Source organism: Atta colombica, unplaced genomic scaffold, assembly GCF_001594045.1.
Source record: "Atta colombica isolate Treedump-2 unplaced genomic scaffold, Acol1.0 scaffold228, whole genome shotgun sequence".
NCBI lineage: Eukaryota > Metazoa > Arthropoda > Insecta > Hymenoptera > Formicidae > Atta > Atta colombica.
The window spans coordinates 531,496-540,857 of record NW_017259325.1 but is presented as its reverse complement, the minus strand read 5'-3'; the positions used below and the strand labels follow the sequence as shown (position 1 = coordinate 540,857).

At 35.2% G+C, this 9,362-nt stretch overlaps 3 protein-coding genes across 6 annotated transcripts in view; 1 reads left to right on the top strand and 2 right to left on the bottom strand.

Moving 5' to 3' along the window:
* LOC108688351 (histone-lysine N-methyltransferase, H3 lysine-79 specific) overlaps nt 1-1,076 on the bottom strand; it is an 8,193-nt gene extending 7,117 nt beyond the window's left edge. For all 3 annotated transcript variants that reach the window (XM_018194587.1, XM_018194588.1, XM_018194589.1), the window contains exons 1-2: nt 387-1,076; nt 59-238 (exon numbers count right to left, since the gene is read on the bottom strand). In XM_018194587.1, coding sequence (XP_018050076.1) covers nt 59-238; nt 387-464 — 258 coding nt within the window. In that variant the 5' untranslated portion in view covers nt 465-1,076. The remainder of the gene's footprint in view (nt 1-58; nt 239-386) is intronic.
* Nucleotides 1,077-1,897: 821 nt separating this feature from the next.
* Nucleotides 1,898-5,149, top strand: LOC108688269 (bifunctional arginine demethylase and lysyl-hydroxylase PSR). Of its 2 annotated transcripts, XM_018194452.1 has the most exons (6): nt 1,898-2,123; nt 2,580-2,785; nt 3,024-3,306; nt 4,111-4,466; nt 4,598-4,830; nt 4,986-5,149. In XM_018194452.1, the coding sequence occupies exons 1-6, from the start codon at nt 2,051-2,053 to the stop codon at nt 5,011-5,013; spliced, it is 1,179 nt and encodes a 392-aa protein (XP_018049941.1). In that variant the 5' UTR covers nt 1,898-2,050; the 3' UTR covers nt 5,014-5,149. The 2 variants fall into 2 exon arrangements, with proteins under 2 accessions (XP_018049941.1, XP_018049942.1); XM_018194453.1 differs by lacking the exon at nt 4,986-5,149 and having other exon boundaries at nt 4,598-4,834.
* A 940-nt stretch (nt 5,150-6,089) lies between these two features.
* The window catches only part of LOC108688345 (kinesin-like protein KIF21A), a 9,168-nt gene continuing 5,895 nt past the window's right edge, over nt 6,090-9,362 (bottom strand). The window contains exons 10-16 of the mRNA XM_018194576.1: nt 9,190-9,362; nt 8,940-9,059; nt 7,658-7,826; nt 7,470-7,575; nt 6,819-7,373; nt 6,471-6,741; nt 6,090-6,272 (exon numbers count right to left, since the gene is read on the bottom strand). The exon at nt 9,190-9,362 is cut by the window's right edge and continues 15 nt beyond it. Coding sequence (XP_018050065.1) covers nt 6,200-6,272; nt 6,471-6,741; nt 6,819-7,373; nt 7,470-7,575; nt 7,658-7,826; nt 8,940-9,059; nt 9,190-9,362 — 1,467 coding nt within the window. The 3' untranslated portion in view covers nt 6,090-6,199. The remainder of the gene's footprint in view (nt 6,273-6,470; nt 6,742-6,818; nt 7,374-7,469; nt 7,576-7,657; nt 7,827-8,939; nt 9,060-9,189) is intronic.

Genomic DNA, 9,362 nt, shown 5'->3' with positions numbered 1-9,362 from the left:
CATATATACAAATTTAAAATACAGACAATGTATTACAAGAAAAGAGAGTTAAACGTACCAATTGTACTAAACTATCGATGGCCCTATTAAATCTATCGCACAAGCTTTTCATACTTTCGTAGTCTCTTGGATCATAGTCACAGAGGATATTGTTTTCTAAGGGTAATTTCAGATCTGGCAAATCTTCGCAAACCCATCGCATAGTTTCGATAACGTCCAGCGCTCCATCGTGACGATCCTACACAGACACATACGTACATAAAAGACATTTGGCATTTGGTGGAGCACAACTCAGTAACATGACACAAGAAGAGAAAATAAATAAGTGCAGGTAACAGACAGAACTGTCAATCGTACGCATTTTTTTTTTTCGTCCATTTACTCACAGAGCCTGATCCGGAGGTAAGAGGCCACTGATACACGATCGGTTCCGCTCCTGCTGGCGAGTGCAAGCGCAACTCCATTTTTACTAGCGAGTCCTTTCCCTCGTTCCTCTTGTGCTCGAAAGGAAAACGAAGCCGAGAAAAGGAGACGTACGCGCGCACGCACGCACGCACGCACGCACGGTACGTACGCACGTACGCACGCACGCACGCACGTAAGGCGCTCTATCCGTCCCGCACGGGTCTGCGCCTTCTCGGAGGTGACGTGATGTGACGCGCGCGCCGTCGGTCAGGATGGATGAGCGGTGGCAACGAGACGACGACGACAACGAGGCAGTGCTAACGTAACGTGACTGGTACAAACAGTAGCAAACGGCTGTACTCCGATCGATCACTCTTGTCGGGGAGTCACTAGGACATGACCACCGCGTCGTAAACAGTAGATCCCCCCCGCACCGCAGCCACTTCCACGGACATGAAAACGTCCAGGTGCGAGCGCGACTCGCCACCAAAGGTGAACTTGGATGAACTTTACACGAGGGTTATCCAGCAGATCCAGATCGAACTCCGCTGAGCTCCACTGAGCTCCGCGCGACGTGCATGCAGATTGACCGATTGACGAGCTGGGAGGCTACGGCGCGCGACAGGACACCGTGCCACCGGGAACCACTGGAAACCACTAGGAACCACCGGATACCACTGGATATCGTTGGGAACGTGCGCTGCGGCGTGAATCTACGGGAAAGCACACGCTAAAAAACACGGGCTATCCTCTGCACGAAACAACGTACAGGGGTGGGGGTGGGGGGGATGACGACATCAAAACATGGCGAACATGGCGTCATGCCTCTTCCATCTTGTTCCGTCAGCGCCGCAGTCCGCACATCCGGTCCGAACATTCTCGGTTCCCCTCACTCGTCTCTTGTCCCTCTACTTATCATTTTTTTTTTATCTTGAATTATCGGAGTTATCTTCTTTTCAAGTATTCGCAGATATGCTCTCTACGAACGGAATTTTCCATTTTATCTCTTGTTAATTTTGCATAGTTATCGTTGTTATCAATAATCATGTTATGATTAGGTTTATTCGCGCGATTCGATGGAATTTTTATTTCTCGTCGAAAGAGCTATTCCGTTCAGATAAATTGGCACACTTAAGTTTTACCCGTATAAACTATTTTTTTCCGGTGCAAACTTTTGCACTAGCTGTACGTAATATCATACATACATATCGTATATATGTTATATGCATACCAATGCATATTACAAATACCGTGATCCCTCTATTTTTTGGGAATCATCGAAATCGAATTGCTGTGAAGCTAGCTTAAGTTACTAGAAACGCGTGCAGTTAACTAGCACATAATCTAGTAAAAAAGCAAGTTTGACCTGCTGATTGGCTACGGAGGAAGAGCATTTCTCGAAAACTCTCTTTCCTGCAGCCAATAAAATTATAGACTGCGCAAGTTTGAATGCGCAGAAGCATAAAATTTTGATCTGGTAACACTAAGCTTCGTTATCGCCGCTTATTACTAAATGACGTTTTTCCAACGTCGTGAGTCGTCCCACAGCGTTTTGTAACTTTTTGAATTTTGTAATCTGTTGTAAACTGTAAATAAATATATTCTCTCTATATTTCTAGATTAAGTAGATAATACAAACGTAGTCATGACGGAAGCATGGAGATTGGATCACCGCGCAAGAAAGAGGATCAAAGAGGTGAAAAAGAAGGCTCGACCAGGTAAAGAAAATGGAACTTATAACCTACGTTACAAAGTGGCACACCGATATCGGCTTTTTTCGTTTTCTGTTTCATGTATCTGTTATACGTAGCAAAAGTTAAATGCCCGAGCTTAATAAGATAGATAAAAAATCGTGTTCATCGACTTTGTACGATTATTTCCAAGAAGAGCAAGACAGAGCATTCCCCTGAGACCTTGAATGATGATGATGTAATTCAATTTCCCGATAATCTTAATCCACTTATTCACCTTTAAAAACCTTTAAGCATCCATCAAATCAATTCGAGATTTATGTGTCTCGACTGTGATCTGCAGAAACACATATCACTGTTATTATAATTCGTTACAATTTTATATACAAAATTAAATCATGAACTGATATCACGAAAATGATAATCATGATATATATTTCTAATAATACTACACAATACTACTTGAATGTATATACTTTTAAGAGCTTGCTGATAAAGCCGCGTGGATCCAGCATGGCTATTGTAAAATTTTTCAAAAATTCTGGGAATTTCAAGACAATGCTGAACGAATCGATGAATCTGGTGTGACTACGGAAGAATTCGTAGAAAAATATGAAAAACCTTATAAGCCTGTGATAATACGAGGTGTTCAAAATGGCTGGAGAGCCCAACACAAATGGACTATAGAGGTTGGATTTTTTTATATGTGATATTTATCAATTTGTTTTGTTCTTTATAAGTAGGTAAGATTGATTATTTGTATTTTTTGAAAAGATGTATTTTTCAAATATTAGATAATTTTATAATTCGATTTCAACAAACTCTAAATTTTATTGATGTTCTCAATTGAAAGAAAAATCATATCTTTAATGCTCATACATTGTAAAAATAAGTTTTAATAATTCTGATTTTCTCATTCGATTCCAGAGATTAGCAAAAAAATATCGAAATCAAAAGTTTAAATGTGGAGAAGACAATGAAGGATATAGTGTAAAAATGAAGATGAAATATTACGTTCGGTATATGTTTAATAATGAAGATGATTCTCCTTTATACATTTTTGATAGTTCGTTTGGTGAACATCCAAGACGAAAAAAATTGTTGGAGGATTATGTAATTCCTAAATACTTTCGGGATGATCTTTTTCATCATGCCGGCGAACATCGAAGACCACCATATCGTTGGTTTGTTATGGGACCTGCAAGATCTGGTAAATATATTGGACATACATTAAAATATCTTTCAGCACATGAATACGCCTGAATTTTTTGAAAAAATAATCGTGCTAATTAAAAAATATGTACATTTGTTCTTTTTTCAAAAAAAATTTTCTAAAATATTAAAAAATTACTAAGGTAGATGCTGTTTTAAAAATTGTAACGTCTAGGAATTTTGTGTTACATGTATCATATTCAACATTTGACTCTTATGTTAATAATGCAACAGTTAATATTGGATTAGGGGAAAAGTTTCTTTACAAATTGATAAAAAACAACTCATATCCTATTTTTAAAAATTGGCAATTACTCCACTTGAGAGCAACATTTCAGCTTTAAGAATCTGTATTTATAATTGCGATACGATAATGGAGTAATGTATTTATAATTACGAACAATAAAGTCAGAATGTTCCTTTTTACTTAATCTACGAGTATAACTCAGGAATAAAAAATCGTTGAAATATTTTTAAAAAATGATTTTGTGTAGGGAAAGCTTCAAGCTTTTACGATAATCAAAAATTTGCTCAAAATTTTGTTGGGCACGCTACAAAATAAAAAGAAAATTTTTCATTTTTTTCAGTTTTCTATATATAAAAATTACAAAACTTACATAAATGCAAAAAATATAGTAACATTCGAAAATAGAGATTTCAAGCTTTAAAACGCTTTCTTTAAATTTCGATCATTTTTAACGAAGATAGTGTTGGGAAAAAATCTTTTTTTATCAACTTATAAAAAGACTTTCTCTAACGCAATAATATATAAAACACATTCTACTAAAAAAAATCACAACAGGTACAGGAATACATATAGATCCATTGGGTACCAGTGCATGGAATGCATTGATCTCTGGCCATAAACGCTGGTGTCTGTTTCCTACACATACTCCTCGCGAACTTCTAAAAGTAACCGCAGGCGAAGGTGGTAAACAAAGGGACGAAGCCATTACATGGTTTTCAATTGTCTATCCACGCACAAAATTACCTACTTGGCCAAAAGATTGTCGTCCAATAGAAATTCTGCAAACTCCTGGTGAAACTGTTTTCATTCCTGGCGGATGGTGGCACATTGTATTAAATCTTGACGAAACTATAGCAGTCACGCAAAACTTCTGTTCGCGTACTAACTTTCCGGTAGTTTGGCATAAAACGGTAAGAACTCGACGAATAAAACATACATAATTACAATTAGGAATATTATTAAAATTATTTATAAGAATATTTGGAGGCACGCACGCAAAACAACGCATTATGCAAATAATGTAATAATAAATTAATCACAGGTACGAGGAAGACCAAAATTATCGCGAAAATGGTTAAAAGTACTCAATGATAAAGAACCTGAACTGGCAACCTTAGCAGAAACTATAGATGTAAAAGAAGATACCGGTGTTGCCAGTGATTCCTCAAGTGGTTCTTCGAGTAGTTCATCGAGTAGTACCAGTAGTAGTCAATCTGAGGATAGTGAGGACGATAGCGGTCAAGAATCACTTACCGCGCATAAAAAGAAAAAGAGGTAGTATATATCGAAATGCTATAATCATCATGTATTATTCCTTTCCCTCTTTTTTTTATACAATCGATTTATGTGACAATTATACTATAATTAAGATGTATATATATATATATATATATATGTATATATATATAATACTGTTTTAAAATTTTCAGAAGAAAATTGACTAATAATCAACCCTGACAATATCCAGTATTTGGAACCTACAGAGACCTCAGACTGTACAGTATTAACCAACAATTATTGTTTGTACTAAGAATAAATATTATAATTATTATTATTATCATATCTTTATGTTCATAACAAAATAAATATCAGATAACACATATAGCTTTTTTTCTATAGATATAATACTTTATCCAAGCCTTATGTTTAAGCATCTTATGATAATGCACATTATTCCTACTCTAAACTTTAACATTATGATTCGTCATTTTCTTAGACAACAAATCTATATTGTCCTGCAGATTTTTTTTTATAATTATCACATCTAATACTTATTAAAATTACAATAAAGTCAAAATATATAAAAATATTTCGGAAAAGTATTCTTAACAATATTAAAAAATAAATGCAATAGCAAAGTATAAAAAAAGTACAAACTAATGGATCAAGTGCATTATCACTTAAATTAAATGAAAACTATAATTGCAAATTAAATACAATTTGTAGTATAGGACATATATGTGTTAGCTTTTGAGTGAGTTGCTCCTGTGGAAGGTCCTTACATCTCGTTTATAGTAGTTCCATAATTTCACAGTTCCATCGCTTCGTATCGATATGATGACCATGCAAAGCACCAAAGTGGAGTAAACAACATAGAAGCAAATAATAACGAATTAAACATCCGTACACACTAGACCAATATACACTTATTACAATTGTCATAAAACTGATTAAATTATTTATTTTTTCGAGTCATTGGCTAGCAAGAGAATGATTATACATCGTTGATGTCATTTATAGAAAAAATATGCTTGTAATGGGATATCTCGTGCATTTAAATTTGAACTCAAACATGGTGTTGCAATTTTGAAAATTGTAGATGGACAATTATGCTAATATTAGCAGAATCATAATTGTGTAAATATAAATATAGACACAAAGTTCACAAAATGTAATTGCGTATATTTATTTGACTTCAAGCATTAATAATTAGTACTGTATTATAGTGTTGCATGAAATGTAACAGTTCAACAAACGTTACACAGGGTAACAAATAATGCAGCCATTTTTATATGTAAAAATTATGTGCCGCCGCATTATGTGTAACATATTTTAAATGTTCAACTATAAATAAGCATGCGCATTATCACAAAATATAAGATAAACGCATACACAGTATCGCACAGGCAAAAAGCAAATAAAGTTAAAGGGAAACTGTGGAGATAGACATAGATAATGAGGAATCGGGTATACGCCACAGCTTCACTTCTCCGGAGCTGAAATCAACATCCGAGACGTTATTTTATTCGGAATTGTCATAGTATGGACTGCTGAACCGAAGTATGTATATCTGATACACAACATATGCCAATAGTCAATTCGCGAAAAACTATTGCATATCATTGTATCGAATATTATTTTCGAGACAGATTTAATTATGAAAGCATTAAAACGTTTGAATTCTCTTTACTTACTTGCTCGCTGTAAATATATGCTGCTGATTGGTCGCAATAGCATTGATAGCAGAAGCGTGTGCTCGCACTTCTCCAATAGGCGTACATTCCCCTAAATAATCCTTAGGAACTGACCATGCCTTCAATATACCACCGCGACATCCCGAAATCATTATGGAACCATTATTTATTGTACATAATCCCAAAATCCAATCTTTGTGAGCATTATTTAGGGATTGAACCAATTCCATTTTGCTTAGATCCCATCGTTTAATGCACATATCTCTAGAGCCTGAAGATCAATTAATGATAATAAATTATTTATTACATGTTTATATATTACCCAGTAATATGCAACAAATAACGCACCGGAAAACAATGTAGAGCCGATTGTTGTTAAGCATTGAACTCCATCATAATGTGGTGGCGCTAAACTAACGGACGGTCCGGATATATTAGGCTCGGCAAGAGATATCAGATGATCCTTACTACCCGCTATTACTTTGCCATCCTCAGCAATAGCCAAACACATAACGGCCGCTGTGTGTGGCGTGCTCAATCTAGTAGTATATGTCAATTTACGAAGATCCCATATTCTAACTTTATCACTAGCTGCAGTATATAATTCCTGCTCGTTCAAACTGAGTGCTAAATCATTAATTGTTGTTTCGCCCACAGGAACTTGAAGCATTCTAGATGGAGTCGACAGGGCGATAGGACCGGCCTGAGTTTGACCCGAAGAAAATAATGTTTTTATACAGTTATTGCCACTTCTTAAATCCCAAACTTTAACGTATGCCGCGGATACGCTAAATAAAAGTTGATGAACAGTGGAATACTTTACAGCAACGACATTATTAGGATGTCCACTAAAACTTGAACTTTCAATTCCTGTTTCCAAATCCCATACTTTCACGGTGCGATCTAAAAAATTCCAAGTAACTCGTTTGTTATCGCTATTATACATCCGAGCAAATATTTTTCGACATTATTGACTTGCAATTCATATACAATATATACCTTTCGAGCCACTGAAAAGTAACTCCGACGTCACGCATATAGTAAGAACAGCTTTGCTGTGTCCTTCCGCAACATGAGAACATTGCAAAATGGCTCGTGGTTGAATCTGATGAAAAAATCATATCTAATACTTAGCTTCGGAAGAGATAGGAAGAAAGGCAGAAAGCTCGTTACCTGTTTGTGCTTACCTTACCCTGATACTGCGAAATAATTCCTTTCATTGGTTGTGGTTCAGACGCAATTAATTGTCTGCTCGCAGTTAGTCTGGAGAATACGTTTTCTTCGCGGCTATTGAACCGTCTGTATGTAGTAGGTGACCCAGGAGGTGAAGATATATCCGTATGCGCTACCTGCTCCCTAATATGTTATGTTAGCGTGTTAGTTAGCCGGCATTTGGCTAATAATCTCTGCCGACTTGAAAATCATATCAGACATGCGTGCGTAGGAAAGGTAACGAAACGTTATTATATCAATCTAGTTTACGTAGAGGAGTAGTGCGCAATTAAACACAAATATTAATTTCAGCCATCAAATGCAAATTTCGTACTTAGAAATATGTAAGTAAGGAATAGCCAAAAGGAGGTAACTTTCGTCAGTTATCGAATTTTCGCGTCTTATTTAAAATTTGATCATTTATTCTTTATCCTACATACAAAAAATATATAATTTTTACGCCTATACATATTGAAGATACATGGTCCAATTATAAATTAATGTCTTTTCTTATTGCCATCATTAATAATATGTTAATTAACATAAAGAAAATTAACATAAAGAATTAAATAAATATAGATAGAATCTATAACGTGTCAGCGATTCATTGCAAAAACATATATGTAGAAATATAATATATATACTGAAAATATACATGTCTTACTTATTTGTAAATATCTAAATCTAGGTTTATTATTAAAAATACCATTTGCAAATAAAATACAGTTATTGTATAAAACTTATACTCCACATCACATATATATGTGTATATGTGCGTGTATGTAATATGCTATTCCCGCATATATTTATATTTTATTTTACAATATACACTCTTGGAAATATTTACTGAATATCTTATCTGATGATGAGCCCAGAGATACACGTTTTATACATAAGGAGAATAATATAACAGATACCTTTTGTAACATAACACCATTATGTGTGCGTATATGTTATAATTTATATATTGAAAGATTATTTCTTTTATTAAATGTGTGGCATTTAACATTAATTCATGTGCTTACGCTTTTGATATACCGTGTGTGTGCGCAAGCGCGCGCGCACGTTCTAATTAATAATTATTATATTCTTAGGCACGAAATACTTGCACTTGATTCCTATCTTAAATAAAATCAATAAAATAAAATTTATCTGGAGAAAATAAAGGTCTTCAGTAGTGCATGGAGGATATAAAAAAAAATATATATATATATAAGGAATACAAGAACAAGAATGTGCTGCAGAAGAATCACTCACATAGAGCCTCCACCTGGATGAATCGGCCGTCGCAGAGCTCTGGGCGATGTGCTGTCGCGACGACTCATAGTTGGTGATCCACCAGTTACAGTATACTGATTTCTGGTTAATACCAGTCCTCTGTATACAGAAATTAAAATAAACATATGTCAGAGATGTATATTCACATACAGAATTATTACCGTAAATTTTACCACACATGTATCATTTTTTTTCTAAGAACATTGGAGTCTAAAAGACATATACTTACTTTAGGCTACCCGGTGCACTGGGAACTCTGGTAAGAGGATGATTATGATTTTGATTTTGATCATCTGTTTTCACATTTTCCGGACTAGCGTGTATACCATAAAGAAGTTCCTGTGGTTGTGTTGTTCTCCTTCTAACTTTACTATTGCGCTGCCTTTCTTCACCGAGTATAAT